The sequence below is a fragment of the Diabrotica virgifera genome, chromosome 5 (genome assembly GCF_917563875.1).
Source record: "Diabrotica virgifera virgifera chromosome 5, PGI_DIABVI_V3a".
NCBI classification, from domain to species: Eukaryota; Metazoa; Arthropoda; class Insecta; order Coleoptera; family Chrysomelidae; genus Diabrotica; species Diabrotica virgifera.
Window position 1 is genome coordinate 213,864,939 of NC_065447.1, and position 18,372 is coordinate 213,883,310.

General features: G+C 33.6%; 1 protein-coding gene across 6 annotated transcripts in view; it reads right to left on the bottom strand.

Moving 5' to 3' along the window:
• Positions 1 to 1,705: 1,705 nt before the first annotated feature.
• LOC126885281 (lipopolysaccharide-induced tumor necrosis factor-alpha factor-like) overlaps positions 1,706 to 18,372 on the bottom strand; it is a 202,910-nt gene continuing 186,243 nt past the window's right edge. For 4 of the 6 annotated variants that reach the window (XM_050651780.1, XM_050651784.1, XM_050651785.1 and 1 more), the window contains exon 4: positions 11,086 to 11,363. In XM_050651780.1, coding sequence (XP_050507737.1) covers positions 11,261 to 11,363 — 103 coding nt within the window. In that variant the 3' untranslated portion in view covers positions 11,086 to 11,260. Of the gene's footprint in view, positions 2,010 to 11,085; positions 11,364 to 18,372 lie in introns of those variants that run through there. The other 2 variants (XM_050651781.1, XM_050651786.1) reach the window with 1 other exon arrangement.

Consider the following 18,372-nt stretch of genomic DNA (forward strand, 5'->3'; position numbering starts at 1 on the left):
GATTCGTGAATTGCAAAATTTGACTGACAAAATTTGAAATATAGATTTTAAATCAAATTCAACAATAAAACATTAGTACAAAGAAGTTTTCTGGAAAGTTTTGGATCAAAATGTTTTATAGAAAACAAACAGAGCAACTTTTAACATCTACGTTATAATCAAGTATATTCAAATGGGAAATAAGCCACAATTTTACCTAAAAATGATTTTATTAACGTTTCGACGCCCAAGTCGGGTGTCGTTGTCAAAATACAAAATAATACTAAATAAACAAAAATGTTGTTGCTTAGTAAAAAATTCTTCTAATAATTTATTTAATCTGACTCATTTATATCGGCAATTCAGACACGTATTATACATTTTAAAGTAGACGACTTTAAAATGATATTGCCAATATTGATGAGTTGCGTTCCTGGGACGACTTTACTAAAAGATAGTTCATTCGATTACATGAAATCAATCCCAACTCAAGAATATCCGCCACAAAAAATCATAGCATGTGATCTGTCTTTAAAAAGACAACCAAATTATTATTTTGTATTTTGACAACGACACCCGACTTGGGCGTCGAAACGTTAATAAAATCATTTTTAGGTAAAATTGTGGCTTATTTCCCATTTGAATATACTTGATTATAAAAATGCCACAAGAAAATAGCTTCAGAACAACATCTACGTTATAAATCCCCAAAATAACGCAGTATCTCATTTTTCGAGATACTGATCATTGGCGGTGAATCGTTAATTTTGGTCATACTTTATGTTTTTAATGGTGCTGAAAATTTACGTTTTAACGAAAATCAAGTTTATTGTGAGAATTTTAGGTGGGAGAACATTGTCAAAATCGCAATTTTGACTTAAAAATAAAAAAAAAATTAACCACATTTTTCTTAAAATTAAAAGTTGCACCATATTTTTTCTATAACACATCTAGACCTAAAACTCCCCATAAAACTTCTTTGAACTCTATAGTTTAACATAAACGTAATGAAATAGATAAATTTTAAATTTTGTCACTTAATTTTTGCGATTTAACTTTGCAATTCACGAATCTGCACTTTTGATTTTTTTAAATTCATAACTTTTATGAAGAAAAGACAGAAAGCAGACTGCAGTTGCTTTCATAGTCTTCACCAGGGTAAGAAATATATTCTGTAAACATTTTAGAAAAAAATATTAAAATGGAACAGAGTTGTAGCGAGTTAAACGTAAAAATTCGTGACTTCACTTTTTTTTATTTTTAGGTTAAAATTGCGGTTTTGACAATGTTCCCTCACATAAAATTCAAAATAAACCTCTTTTTTATTGTCAGCACCATTGAAAACATAAAATAAGACCAAAATTAGCCATTCACCGCCCATGGTCAGTATCTCGAAAAAATAAGCGTTATATTTTGGGAATGTATTTCAGAAAAAAATATTAAAATGGAACAGAGTTGTAGCGAGGTAAACGCAAAAAACATGATTTTATTTTTATTTATTTTTAGGGTAAAATTGCGATTTTGACAATATTCCCCCACATGAAATTCAAAATAAATCTCATTTTTGTTTTCAGCAACGTCAAAAACATACAGTATGTCTAAAATTGGCCATTCACCCCTCCGTGGTCAGTGCCTGGTCATTTTGGGGGTGCCTGTCGCTAGCCTGTAATTGTTCATTTTAATTTTGGAGCTTTGGGTTCTAAGGAAATTAAATGTAAATCACATGTCCTTATACATTAAGATTTATTTTAAAAGATACAATCCAATAACAATTATAAAAATAAAAGAAGTATAATAATGAAGTATAGATATGTAATATACTGATTATCTATATACATAAAATATATGTGGGTTTTTTGTAAGTTTATATTAAGTATATAAAGAATTTTCTATTTGTGTTTAAGCCATCTTTGAAGTTTCGTTCTTCTTAATTTTCGAATCTGCCAATGTATGCTCTACAATTGGGGCAGTAATGTGTTTTGGCTTGGCATGAATCCACGCAGTACGGAATGCAAGAGCAAAGACAGCATCTGAAAATAGCAAAACACAATATGTTAAACCAACAATATCAATTGAATATAAAATAGCGTTAGATAGGACATAGGTTTATTTACAACATATGTGATAAATAGCCTAGGGCATAATTCATCTGGTATTAAATAAATGTTAGAGATTGCGAACGCAATATTCCGAACGTTAAGTGTAAATAAAGTCTAGCTCAAAGCGTGTGAGTTTTAATACGAACAAATAAGTTAAATATACAGTCCTCTAGTTAACATTGTGCTTCTGTGTGCATTTACAGGAAGGTTTACACTATTCGCGTAAATCAGATCACTTTAGTTTTAAAACCTTTATTTACGCCTACAAAAGATATCCGGCTCGAAGGACCATAATGTTCGATCACTAGTAGACGTTATATTTGACTTATTTGTCCGTATTAAAATGCATACACCGAGAGAACAATTTCTTTTCTCCTAAAACACTGATTTCTTTGAGCCATCTTTCTTAAAGGTTAACATATCATATTAACTTAAACATACCGGTTCACATAATAAAGAAACGAGTTTTTTAAACACAACTCAATAATTTCTTACAGATAATTTCTTCAATACTAAGAAATGCATTAATGGTTACATTTAATTTTCTTATCGTAAAGTTCTAAAGTTTTTGTTTCTTAAATTGAAAACTACAAATATTTTGCAGTATAAGAAATATAATGTTAAGTTAATCCATATTTATATTTGTGAACAAGAAATTTTCTTGCAATCAAATAAATATTTTAAACCACAAGAAATAGTTCTTCAGAAATACCCTCTGTAGTAACTGTGGTTATAAAATAAAAACTTTATCATTAAGCCGAAATGTTACTTGCGCAGAATTGCGCAGATTAACTATTTATGATTTAATCGTCAGTGCTTGTCAAGATGCGTGATATTAGTTCATGTTCATATAGATGGATTTTGGATTTGTTGGTGTTCTTTAAAAATTAACGGATATTTTGAAGGTACGTACATATAGGTATTAAATAAAAGTAAATTGAGTAATTTAAGATGTAATAATAATATTGTTGCGTATCCAAATGGTTATAAAAGCTTTTTAGGTATAATGATAGACAACTCTGAAAGAAAGGAGCTAATTATTCTAACTGGGAAATAAGCCACAATTTAAAGCTCGGACAGAATGATATATTATATAGCTTCAGAACAATACTAAGAAAGGAGCTATTAACCAACTGCGGGTCCTTCCAGAAATGGTAGAACTTTATAGATGTAAGAACCTTTTTAAAAACGTGTATACTTATGTATCAACTGTAATAGGTTTCTTGAATATATTGTCTTCTATAAAAAATATACAATACAACGCTATATCAAACATGGCGGGTGTAACGCTGAGGATGTTTTCTGTCCATTTATTTGTGATAAAGAAATCAGTTAGCCTAAAAGAAATATTTTAATGGTTAAGAAATTTTATTGCCGAAAACTGTGAATTAGTTAATATGTATTAAATGACTTAAGATGTAAACTAATAATACTTTCCCGTAATAAAATTTCTTAATGATTAGGTATGCTGTCTCTTTTAGATTATAAAAATAAAGAAAATTACATATTATGTCTGCTTCAATGTTTTACATTGGTTGTATTTTCCCTCTTGTTTTAGCTAAACAATGTTTATTGTGTGACTTAATATTATACAGATAAATAATTAATATTTCATTAACAAAAAGAAAAAAATTAACAAAGATGTGTAGGTTAAATAATGCCATGTTTGAACTAAATATGATTGGTTATTATTAGTATTAATAGTTCTTATGTGGGGCCGTGTATTTGTTTTTTTTTTGTAAATATTTCCTAAATTTGTCAAAATAAATATCTATATCTTTATAAAAAAAATTATTAAAATAAGTAGTGTACTCTTTCTACATAACGATTTTGTTTTGGTGAATTGCTGATATACAAAGTGCTATTAACAAAAGAAGGAACAATTGAGGAAGTTGGATTTGCCTCTTCATCCTTTTATTGTTATGTAGAAGCCAGTGGTTTAAGAGTGGAGAAAATATTTTTATGTAGTAATAACGTTTTGTATCTTGTTTTTATTAATAAATAATGATTTTACCTTAACACAATGATTATTTCGCCGTATGTAATATCACTTTATTTTCAAGAAATATTAACTTAATTCTAAATATACGATTATATCTGCGAATTATATTTCTTAACATTAAATACATTAATTATTAATAGTAATATAATAATATTCCTTACTAAGAAATATTATTGCTCAGAAAGAATAGTTTTGAAATGTCACGAAAATATATTCTTATGACTAATAAAATCAATTAACATCAAGTGTAATTTCTTTCTGATAAATGGGTTTGAAGTTTGCCAGAAAGTGATAGTTCAATCATGTTTAAAATTTATTTCTTTGGCTATAGTAAAATTTATTTAAAATATTTTAGAAAATTATATATTACATACAAAGATATATTTCTTAGGCAATATGCCAGTCGATCTTTCTTAAATATAAATAAAGTTTCTTTATGTCAAAAATTTTTTTCTCTCGGTGTACGCTTTGAATTAAACTTTATTTACACTTAACTTTCGGAATATAGTACAATACAACTTTATGACATGTCGGTCAGTGTTGAAGTCTCTCTGCAATTTACTAGGTTTAGGTTAGGTTCGCTCCTAGCAAGGATTGGCAAGCTGCGTTGCCGGTGTTCGCAGTCTCTAAGGCTCGATGCACATTTGCGTGTTTTCAAGTTGCGTGCCCGCTGCGAGCAAGCTGCGGGCGATCGCTGGCGGTTCAGCATTACATGAGTTAAATTTATTCACTACACACTCAAGCAAGAAACCCATTATGAACGGCCGGCACGGTACAGCCCGGCCCGGCACAGGACAGTCCAAATTCATTAGTATAAAGCAAGAAACCCATTATGAACGCCCGGCACGGCACAGCCCGGCACGGCACAGCACAGGCCGGCACGTCCAAAAACCCATTTGTAACGGCCGACACGGCACGGCACCGGAAAAATGATCATATATTTTAAAAACTATCGTAAAATAAAAGTTTTTACCAGACATAAACTACACAATTTTAATGAATATGCATCATGTTAAAAAAAAGAATTCATGGTTAAAAGATAATGTACGCACCTGTCCATTGATCAAAATTTTCGGATATTTGTACCCATGTATTGTCCTTTTTCTTACTATCATGATAACTTGAGTCCGATGCATCATACAAAAATGGGTATTCTCTGACACTCTCAATGAAAAGTTCTTCCATATTATTTTTTTTTTCAAAAGAAACAACGCGCTTTCAATTAAAAAATCAACAATATATCTGCTTATTACCAACAATTATGACGCACTGGCGCCGACTGGCCGTTCAGGCCGTTCGACTTCAACTGATTTTATTCTCCTCGGAGAATTTTGGCCGTTCCGTTTGCGTGCTGGCCTGTGCCGGGCCGAGCCGGCCGCTCATAATGGTTTACGTTGCATTTAAAACTATACAAATTAATTTGGACTGTCCTGTGCCGGGCTGTGTTGCTTAAGCAAGAAACCCATTATGAACGGCCGGCACGGCACAGCCCGGCACAGTCCGGCCCGGCACAGGACAGTCCAAATTAATTTGTATAGTTTTAAATGCAACGTAACCCATTATGAGCGGCCGGCTCGGCCCGGCACAGGCCAGCACGCAAACGGAACGGCCAAAATTCTCCGAGGAGAATAAAATCCGTTGAAGTCGAACGGCCAGTAGGCGCCAATTCGTCATAATTGTTGGAATAAGCAGATATATTGTTGATTTTTTAATTAAAATCGCGTTGTTTCTTTTGAAATAAAATAATTTGGAAGAACTTTTCATTGAGAGTGTCAGAGAATACCCATTTTTGTATGATGCATCGGACTCAAGTTATCATGATAGTAAGAAAAAGGACCATAGATGGGTACAAATATCCGAAAATTTTGATCAATGGACAGGTACGTACATTATCTTTTAACCATGAATTCGTTTTTTTAACATGATGCATATTCATTAAAATTGTGTAGTTTATGTTTTTTAAAAACTTTTATTTTACGATAGTTTTTAAAATATATGATCATTTTTCCGGTGCCGTGCCGTGCCGTGCCGGCCGTTACAAATGGGTTTTTGGACGTGCCGGTCTGTGCTGTGCCATGCCGGGCGTTCATAATGGGTTTCTTGCTTTATGTGTACGCCGCGGGCCAGCTCGAGTTTGCAGTGAATAAATTCAACTCATGTAATGCTGACCCATGGTACAAAGACGCCAGGTACAATAGCCGGAATATCCGAAATTCGGATGAGTTCGCGCATGACGTCACAATGAGAGTGATTTTAAATATTCCCCATTTAAAACACTAGCGCTCGGAGCAAAATTATTCTTAAATTGGTCATAAAGATTCATTTTAATAGATTAATATAATTTATGTTTAACTATTTAATATTTATTGAAATGTAGGTGTTTTATTATTTTGATTTAAAAAATTAATTAACAAAACAATGAACAAAAATAAATTTCGAAAATAAATTTGTGATGTATATTCAAAAATTTTTTTGTATTCGTCGCTTTTTAAATAAATTTTACGAGCTTGTTTTTGATTGGCTTGTCTTATTTGGGGCCAGTGTTAAGGAAAGGATCGAGTCATGGGCGTACATATAAATATTTGTAGGGGGGCTAGACTTGAAGATGTTGCACATTACATTTTGTATACTTTGGATGACAATATCTAGTTTAAACCACCCGAAAAGCCATGGGGGCCACGCCCCCCTACCCATATGTATGGGCGCCTATGAATCGAGCCTTCATTTAGTTGCACGTAAACAGATGAAAATAATTGATTATTAATGGTGTGAAACAAAATCACAAAACAAATAAAACACAAGATTAAGTTACAATTTTCTTTAATTTTCTCTTATTTCTCATATTTTATTAAAGTGTTAGGTTAAATTTCTTAATCCTAAAATACATGCGCGACCGAAAAAACAGGTGTTTGGTTTTGTAATCACATTCAATCTTTTCAGACAAACATCAAGTCTTTGCAAATAATTTTCCCTGACTTTTCCCTAACTGAAGTCCAGACCCATTAAAATTATTAAATATAGTATCCAGTTGATTCATTTTTACCACAATTCTTCTGGAGGTTTCTTTAGGCCCCCTTTGGAGACTTGGTCAATCCACGTGTAAGTGGAAGATATTTAATTACCTTATTTTTACCTGTGGCGACTTAAACGAAAAAACTGCCATTTTTGATCCTGATTTGTTAATAACTAAATTTCCCGTCTGAACTGTGACGGCCATTTTTGTATTTATAATGTATTAGGTATATAGTATCCAAAAAACCCATTTGCAACCTGGCTGCTCAAGTGTCCCGACAAAAATCTTATTTCCGTGGACTAAAATGGCAGTAAGTATATACATACATGTGGCAGTATCTAAATAGGTAAATACCTTTTTTATTGCCCAATGCCCAGCCGGGGTTGAGTCATTGTAAGATGATATTTATTTTTTATCTAATAACTTCGGAACTATTGATAACTGATAAGTATTTATGTCAGAATTTTCTTTTGCGATATGGCAAAATTTAATGAATAAATAATTATTACTTTGGCTTGCAATATAAAATATTTACCACAGCAATTTTGAAATTTGAACTATTTAGCATAGGAAAAGTATTGAGTAGGGTGTATACCGACATATATAGCGTAAATTGTAATTAAGAACATTGGATATAATTTATATAGAATATCAAATCATCAATATTATACATAATTATATAGTTATCCATCTTTAAATTTCAATAATTTCTATAAAATTCAATCATTTGTCGACCGAATGAAATTTAAAAACTAATTTGTCCATTGTTTATTTATTAAAGGGATCCATTTATAAAAGTTTTAAGGAAGCTGTACTTTATAAACAATAAATTTTAAACTATCAAACGTCTCAGAATAATAAACTAAAACAAACTTATTTTAAGATACCCCTCAGTTGTTTTTTAAATAAACTAATTTCGGAGACAATACATTAAAGGGTAAATAATAATTCTTTTACACTAACAAGCCTACTAATTAATTTAAATCTCACAAAAATCTCCCCAAAAGCTAAAAAATCGATAAAACTCCCATATAAACATATGTATTCCAACAGCGGCTACTCTCATTGTGACGTCGACAGAACGCGATCAGCTGATAGTCGCATGCGCAATATCGTACCTGGCGTCTTTGTACCATGATGCTGACCCACCAGCGATCGTCCGCAGCTTGCTAGCAGCGGGCACGCAACTTGAAAACACGCAAATGTGCATCGAACCAGTAGCGTACTGATAGATCCGCGGGCCCTAGTTCCAGTTGGGATGCGGGCCCCCCGCTAAATAAAAACACACATTGTGTATTAAAAGTTTTTAATAAACATTAAATATAAATCATCATATATTTATAAAAACTCAAGCTAATTTAAAACAGTAAATTAATATTGATCCTATAGTTTTTCATACTGACATAGTTGATCACTTTACTCCAGTCGTTTTTTTTTAAATAATGAAAATCAAAAATTTGTTACATCTAAATCTCCAGTCATAATTAAAAAACTTAATATCGAAAAACTAAAACAGCTTTTAAAAAATGAATATTAGAATGCAAATTACATCAACAAAATATATTCTCAAATTGCATAATATATTTATATTGCATGTATTTATAAATAAGTTAAATAACTACATACAAACCTCTAAGGAGATAAAACGCTTAGAGAGATAAAAATAACAAAAATAAAACCTTGGATAACTGTGGGGTTGATATATTTAATCAAACGACGAGATTTTCTGATATATACCTGTTAGTTCAGTTGTCCTCACTTTTGTTTATATTTAGAATTTAATTTCAGTTATCAATGTTATCAAGAATTACTTGAAAGTAAAAGCTAAAGAATGATGATGCTATAAATACGAACAAAAAAAGCATCTTTTGTTGAGTTTATTGTCTTGGAATTATTTTTATAACACTCCGTATAAAACTTGCAACGACTGTGTCAATTTCCAAATTTTTACAACTTTCTAGTTTACAACTAATCCATGAAACGTGCTGATACAAATATAAGCTTTTGAGTTAGAAGGTACAGGTGGTAGTTCTTTACATGTGTTGAAACCAGGGCTTGGGTTTTAGCAGATAAAACAAGTACAGAACCTTAGAAAAGTTTTCCCTGTGTCTATTAATAAAGTTTGTTTTCAAATTTTTTGATAAAGGTGTTCTTCGTTTTTATTTATAAGTAGGTACCTGCACAAAAATAAAAATTTATTAAGAAGTCACATTTTCTATTGTGTACTTGTCTAGTGTAAAATGTCCCCATCAAATTAGAAAAAAAAGCAAAGAGCGCGTTAGAACGGGTCCCTGTGGGGCCCTGGTTCCGCGGGACCATGTTCAGTACTTCAGTACTTCAGTACGTCACTACATCTAACCTTACAATAAGCACAGTAGGTATTATAATAAGAAAAATAATTTAAGACCAGTAGAACATTTTAACATTTTAAGTAACAGCTGATAGTTAAATTCTTGCCTATTAAACAGGTACAGCATGACTGTAATGGGTCGTAACAACGACTACAAGATCGTCAACCATATAGAGTAGATATAAAAAGCTAGCTTAATTCATCTGTTATAAGATATGCAAAGTAGATATTAAAGTAATACAAACAATTACATAGGGTAGTAGCTAGGAGAACATTTTAATTACACACCATAGCAAATACTAAGCTGAGAGATAATATTTCGTCTATTAACTGGATACAACGTTACCTTAAATGGGCCATCATAACAACTACAACGTAGTTAACCACTAGAGTAAATAAAAATTGCCAGATCCATCAGGGAACTTTACTAGGAGCCACTCATCATCCAATACATCGAAATATACGGCATATATTTCCTAGTCTGAGCTATCACAGTAATCAGAAATATGTCATAGTTAGACATCTATTATAAACAGAAAACGCAGAGACTTGTGGAACATCTTATTTAATTTTTTTTTCGTACGCTGTCTGTTATAAACCTGTAGTACTGCATTTCAGAATTCTGCTACCCTGTACCATCATATGTTTTAGAATCTCCGAAAGTCTTTGTCGTCTGTTAATCTACGAGGTAGTAGATTGCTACAAAATTTGGTTGGCTGTTTCAAGCTCTCCATTCCAGAATCTGCAGCTTAAGTCCTCATGAAACAGCCCCATTATGTACAGGTTTCCGTTGACTAACTGAAAATAATCACACTATTCTTTATTTGGTCTAGCCCTATTAGCGTATATCCATCCGTATTGCCATCTACTTGACCGGATAGACTGTAACAGTAAGTTATGTTGTGTTCAGATCCAGACTTTCTTCAGAACGTGGCATTACTAAGATCTGATCTGGAATTTTCAAATGTTTTTCGAACTCCTTGTATTTATATTAGGAATAACAATCTTACTTGGTAACCTTATTCTTTATTAAGATCTAAGATCTAAGCTGCTAAAAAGACTATCTAAATTAAGACTGTACTTGTTAATTATTCGCACAGTTGTTACATATGGAAGTGAAACATGTACTCTACATCAGCGGGAAATAAATAAGCTGCTGGTGTTTGAAAGGAAGGTTCTCAGAATGATGTTTGGTCCTCAAAGAGATGAATTAACAGGAGACTGGAGAATGTGCCGCAATGCTGAATTGGTGACTCCGTCTGGTACTGAAAAGATCACCGTCGGACATATAAAAGATTTGGTATATATATACAACAGATATATGGATATATCAGACATTTGGTAAGATCAGAGGAAAACAGTGTATTAGAGAGAGTGTTTTTTGAGAAACCACACGGTAGAAAGTCAGTAGGCCGTCCCAGAAAAAGATAGAAGTGTGATGTTGAAGCCAATTTATCTAGGACTGGGGTACAACAGTGAGAAATGGAAGCCCGAGATCGTAGATGATAAAGGGCTATAGTAGATGTAATGCCAGTCAAAAAGAAGAAGAAGAACCGTATACTTTCAACAATTGTGTAGCAATAATTGAATCATTGTTTATTTTAATTTTGGAGCTTTGTGTTCTAAGATAATTAAACATAAATTACGTGATATTATACATTAAGATTTATTTTAATAGATACAATCCAATAACAATAATAAAAATAAAAATAAAAGAAGTACAATCATGTTATTAAAATATATGTGGGTTTTTTTATATAAGTTTATATATAAAGAATTATCTATATGTTTAAGCCATCTTTGAAATTTCGTTCTTCTTAATTTTCGAATCTGCCAATGTATGCTCTACAGTTGGGGCAGTAATGTGTTGTGGCTTGGCATGAATCCACGCAGTACGGAATGCAAGAGCAAAGACAGCATCTGAAAATAACAAAATACAATTTAAACCGACAATATAATTTGAATGTAAAATAGCATTAGATAAGACACAGGTTTATTTACTACATATAGGTATGCGATAAATAGCCGATACTAAAATTACAATAAAGATGCACTAGAACTAAACAAACCAAGACACGTTGAATATTACGAGGAGCACTCCCGAATCATGATTTACAATGTATAAACTTTGTAAATCATTATTTGGGATTTACAATGTATACACATAGTAAATTATGATTTGGGAGTGCTCCTCGTAACATTCAACGTGTCTTGGTTTGTTTATTTTTAGTGCATCTTTATTGTGATTGTAGTATAGAGCATAATTCATCTGGTATTAGATAAGCATAGTGGATATTAAGGCGAAATTATACGGTTCACTTTTGCCTTTCAATCTGGATGAAGCAACCAAATTGATCCATAAAAGTGAATCATTCCATGTCATTGAATGTTGTCGTTCAATGGCGTTGAAAGAATTGCACAATATTTTCACTTTTAGCGTTCAATCTTCAACGCGGTTGAATGAGAATTGAATGTGTAAGCACAAGAATTGAACGATTCTTTTGGGATCGTTCAATGGAACTATGTAATTATAAAACAGACGGATATAAAAACCGAGATTGTCGTGGAAATGCTATTAAATCATCGCTAATAATTGAAGATTTGAATATTAGTGGTATAACCGAAGAAGACATAAAATTGAAAATTAAAAGTATCCGTACTCGTTATACTTGTGAATTGATAATGATAAAACGATCGACAATAAGCGGCCCCTTAGGCTTGAGTTCTTAATACCCATGATCGCACCCACCAACGACGGCGTTTTCCTTAGCCTCTTTTTCGATAATTATTTTATTAAATGATTACATATTAATGCAACTCCTAAACGCATGACTTCATTCGACGACATCTTTCGAAGAATATGTGTTGAATAGTTCACTTTCCAGATACCGCGTAACTAGCATTGCTTTTATTTCTGCTCCATTCAACCAAAGTGATTCAATTCGGTTGAACCGTGTAATTTCGCCTTTACAATAAGCTACAAGGTAACACCGGCTACAAGATCGTCAACCACATAGAGCAAATAAAAAAGCTAGCATATTTCATCTGTTATTAGATAAGCATATTACATTACAGTAACAGAAACAATCATATACGCTAGTAGAATATTTCAATTAAACAGCATAGCAAATATTAAGCTGAGTTATAAAATATCGTCTATTGAATACAACATTACCTTAACTGGACTATCATTACAACTACAACGTCGTCAACCATTAGAGCAAATATAAATTACCAGATCCATCAGGGAGCTTCACTAGGAGCCAGCCTCATCCAATACATCGAGACATACGGCATATATTGCCTAGTCTGAGGTACCACAACAATCAGCAATCTGTCGAAGTTAGATACCTACTAGATATAGAATACGCAGAGAATTGCGGAAGATGTTGTTTAATTTTTTTTTTTTTTCGTATGCTGTCTGTTATAAACTTACAGTTTTTCTTCTTCTTCCTGCTTCCTTAATAGGCTCGCGCCTGTTTCATCTTCGGATGCCTCCTCCAGGTTGTCACTCCATCTCTTCCTTGGCCTTCCTATACTCCTTCGGCCGTTTGGTGATCTGTCTCGTGCTGTCTTTAGCAGTTTTCCTTCTCCCATTCTACTTATATGGCTATACCATTATTTTTCTTCCTTTCAGTGTCCAATCATTTATGTTCTCTATATTACAGCGTTGTCTGAGGTCTGTGCTACGTTGTCTGTCCCATAATAATTTTCCTGTGATATCTCGGACTAAACCCATAGTACTGATCTAGATACCCTGGATGGGTATCATATGTTTTAATAATCTCCGAAAGTGTTTGTCATCTGGAATCTACTAGATACTAGATTGCTACAAAATATGGCTGGCGGTTTCAAATTTTCCATTACAGAATCTGCAGCTTAGAAGTCCTCATAAAACAGTGCCATAATATGCAGTATGCATATCACTTAATATTTAAACGTGCCTATATCACTTAAATTAAATTAAAAATGTATGTCAATTCATAATATAACTTTATTGTTATACAACAATTACCGAAATGTTTTTATCACAACACGTTCTACAGATACATATGTACTTATCTTTTAAACTTGTTCATATGACAAACTGATACATATGTATATAGCGATACGCTTTAATTACTATTTTTACTAATTTTAATTTTAATATTTTTTCTCAAAACGAAATAATATGGGTCATATAAAGTCACCGTTAATATACAAAACAGACGCTTAGAAAGACATGGTTTTACGAAACAAATGCATCCCCTGACCATATGTTTTTGGAGTGGCAGTTTAACAAACTGAAGTCCTCATTAATTAATTACCATATCAGACCATTATGTCAACAACTCACTTTGGAACATGGCATTCGTTTCTAAAACTGCAGAAGTGTGTCTGTTTTTATGCGTCAGATCGGAGTGATTTATTGTCCTCTCCGGACCATATTGTAGGAAGGCATAACATCGATATAATCGATTGTGGCTTTTCTTAACAGTCACGACACAGCGGGTGAACGAATCACACACAAATCGTTCGGCCCTTTTTCGAGAGAGACCTAAGCGCAAAAACCTTTTGTTACGAAAATAAATAAATATTTACCGTTCGTTTTATTATATTTATTTCAATTAATTCCAGCAACACACCCACCGGAATATGTACTTATGTGTAAACTTTTTGCACATAGTGTACAGCTTGTCAAATATACGGTGATACTTGGCGATTTTGTCCACTTGCGTAGAAAAATAAGTTGCATTCGGTGAATTGTGTTTCTGTTAACTGTGCATCATAGGTGGAGCCTAATATCAATACGGCCAAGTATCACCGTATATTTGACAAGCTGTATCAAAGAGGCGAAGAAAGATTTTGCCTTAACCCGCCAGTGGTCGCTATATGAGATTTTCTCTCACGGTTTCAGAAAATTGCGCACAACTTTTTTTCTGGTAAATTATACGTGCTGTAGTTCCTTCTAGTCTCCTAACTATCCTCCCTCGACAATCTAATAGACTCGTCCGCTCAGATAGTGACTCAGTTTTCTTAGTATCACCATATTGTTGAGTCAGTGCGCTTCATGTGAGAGATTCTCTCATTAAGCGACCACCGGCGTCACCAACTGTGTATAAAAATTAATTTTATTTTTCCCCTTAAAACCTAAAATAATATCCTTTTATGATGTAATAAAAGGCGCCGTGGATGTGGTCGATGATATGAAAATCCTATATTCTGTTTCACGGGTTAGTTGTAGATTGTCACTTACCATATATTTTTCAATGTTAAGTATTGGCGGCATGGCGGCATCAATATTCACATTTTATATAAACAAAATAATAATAAAACAGAAAAACGTCGTGTCTTTTTAAAGCAAATGGCTTGTACGTTGATGAAACCTCATCTTTTTTGTAAAATTTTGTAAAGAAAAGCAAAAGTTGGATATGTGAGAGAAAATCTCACGCGCGACCACTCGCGTAACAACCTGCCTAGCGACCAATGCCGGGTTAAGGTTGATTCAGACCAACAGTCACGGTACGATCAGATCACAGTCAAATCACCACCGTCTAGTATGGGTGTATAGGGGCAATATATTCACACATACAATCCGGGCCACCATCATTCTACTTCAGCATTCAGGTCGATCAAGATGCAAGATTATGGAGTCTTATAAAGTTCTTAGTATTGCCACGAACGAACTCCATTCTTGCACTCTTCTGAGATAATTAGAACAAACTATATAACTACAATATATGAATGGCAATGGCAATGATGTCTTTTATAGGATTAAAATCCACAATTTCCATATCGTCTGATTGAAATGGTTAGGTCTTTATTTTTGTCTGCTGTGTGGTGTTTTAAAGAACATTCAAAAATATTTCTGTAATTAGTCCTGAACATAGAATTCCTTCTATAGTAGAACATAATTTCTTGTGGTATGCAAATAAACTGTGGTTTCCTAGCACCTTTTTAATTTTCGCTGAGAATCAGATTACAATAGATGCGATAAATCATATATCTTTCTTTACGAACGCACTCAAATAATTTTGCACCCTTCATGTTAAAAAAGCGACGAAAATGTGGTATAACAACAACTGAAAACAGGTGGCTGGCTTCTTCTTATGGTGCCTATCCGTACGGATGTTGGACACTAACATGGCTATTCTGACTTTGTTGACTGCTGCCCTGAAAAGTCCGGTAGTGGTTAAGTTAAACCATTTTCGCAGGTTATGCAGCCAGGATATTCTTCTTCATCCTGGACCTCTTTTCCCGTGCACTTTACCTTGAAGTATGATCCGAAGTAGGTCATATCGGCTGTGGCTGTGGCTGACTGACTGTGTCATATTCCCACAACCCCGGCGGTCTACTCCAGTCAAAATCAAGTCACAGTCTTGGGAGGGGGGTTGACCGTAGGCATCTAAACATTCCGTATACGTATTTGGCACCTAGGAGTTTTCTATTGGTTAATACGCGGTCAATACGCGGCGAGGTACCAAACGCATATACGGAATGTTATTCGGTGCGAAATTCATATACGGAATGTTACATGTTCGTAGACGGAAAAAGATAACTTTTTATTAGTCAGTTAAAAGGAGATTGATTTTAAAATACTTGTTAATGTATTATCAAATAAAAATAAAACAATTATAGTATTTGGAATGTTCTTTGGTGCGAATTTCATATGAGGAATTTTAAATATTCGTAGACGAAAAAGACGACTTTTTATTAAGTCAGTTAAGGAAGACTGATTTTCAGAATTGGGTAGTTTCAGAATTTATAACCTTAAGAAACAGGGGCCAAAAAAGTGCGGAGAATATAGGCTAATAAGTCTTATGAGCCATACATTAAAACTTTTTCTTAAAATTATTCATCGTAGAATATACAAGTTATGCGAAGAGAGAATACAAGATACACAGTTTCGACAGTTTGCATTCATGAAAGGCGTAGGTACAAGAGATGCACTGTTTAGTCTACTGGTATTATTTCAAAGATGCAGAGATATTACTTGCGATATTTACACCTGCTTTGTGGACTACCAAAAAGCATTTGATACAGTTCAACACCGAAAAATGATGGATGTTCTAACAAAAGCCCAATGGATGATAAATACAAAATTTATACTGGAACCAATCAGCCAGAGGTGAACCAACGGAAGCGATCCAGATTCTACGAGACGTTAGACAAGGTTGTATACTTTCACCTATATTATTTAACCTATATCCAGAGGAAATATTTAGTGAAGCCTTAATAAATTGCGAATATGGAATACTTCTAAATGGAGAACGCCTAAACAACATCCGCTATGCAGACGACACCGTTATTTTTGCAGACAGTTTGAACAGTTTACAGCAACTACTAAACAAAGTAAATGAAGTAAGTGAAAGATTTGGAATTCAAGTAAATATATCAAAAACTAAATTTATGATAATTAGCAAAAATAAAATTAGAGGCGCCCAACTACTCTCTTTAAAAGCCACAACCTTAATCTGGAGATAAAAGTAAGGCTCCTACGATGTTATATCTTCTCAATATTATATTACGGAGTTGAATCCTGGACACTCACTGAAGCAATGGAGAAAAAATTTGAAGCCTTCGAGATGTGGCTATACAGGCGAATCCTAAGAATATTATGGACGGACAAGATGACCAACGGGACCGTATTACGATGAATGGGGAAAGAAAGAGAGGTGATGTATACCATTAAAAGGAGAAAGTTGGAATATCTCGGACACATAATGAGAAACGGCACTAACTACAGATTCAAAGGTAAAGTATTCGGAAAGCGGGGAGTTGGGAGAAGAAGAATATCATGGTTAAAGAACCTGAGGAAATGGTTCTCCACAACAGAAACTAATCTATTTAAAGCATCAGTTAATAAAATAATTATACCCAGAATGATCGCCAATATTCGAAACGAATAGGCACTAAAAGAAGAAGTTGAAAAAATCTAAGGGTAGTTAGTATGTGTACCCTCGGGATTACCAATCCTGACTGTATTGTGTGTTTTTTGTAGTATTTGTTTGTGTATTATGCCTTCGTATAATGTGTGTTTCTGTAATTATATGTTTGTGTATTGTGTGTTGCCAATTTGATGGCTCGATAATCGAGCACTGCACATGAAGAAGAAGAGTTCTAATAAGACACATAAACTCATGGACAAAATATTACATATTTTCAAATTATCATGTGAAATGGAATTTTTTGTTCTGCTATCCTTAGCCCCCCAGTGTCATAGAAATAGGATTTCTTTTCCGAATGAGATGTTTTAAAGTGTCATAAAAATACTCGATAGGATTTAAATCTGATATGGGTTATTTGGTGGCAAACATAATTTTTAAATTGAAACCATCAAGATAAATAGGTATTGACTATTCTAGCGACATGAAGACTTGAAGACGTGCCTTAACGTGCATTATCACGAATCTGTTATATCCAATATGGCTGGCAAATGGCAAAACATGATCTTCTAAAATGTTTTTAAACCTGTCCAAACAATTCCATTCCATAGCACTATGTCGCCACCACCAAAATTAACGTTTTGAATGAGGTTATATCTGGCATACCGTTCACCATATGGAAGCAAGATTTACAAAACTTCATCTACAGACGAGTTGGCGAACGGTATGTCAGTTGTAACCTTATACCGACACAGAGCGTTAGTTTTGGTAGTGGCAGCATACTGCTATGGAGCGACATTGCTTTGAAAGGACATACCGAACGTGTGGAAGTGATTAGGCGAATGCCACCTGACAGATACATTGAAAATATTTTAGAAGATCATGTTGTGTCATTTGCCAGCCACATTGGATAAAACATATTCGTGCTAATGAACAATAACGCACGGGTTTATGCAGAGCCGGATTTAAGGGAGGGCAGGCTGGGCAGCTGCCCGGGACCCCACATTTTAGGGGCCCCCACAAAGTCCAAACGTAAAAAATACAGCATTATTCACACATAATAA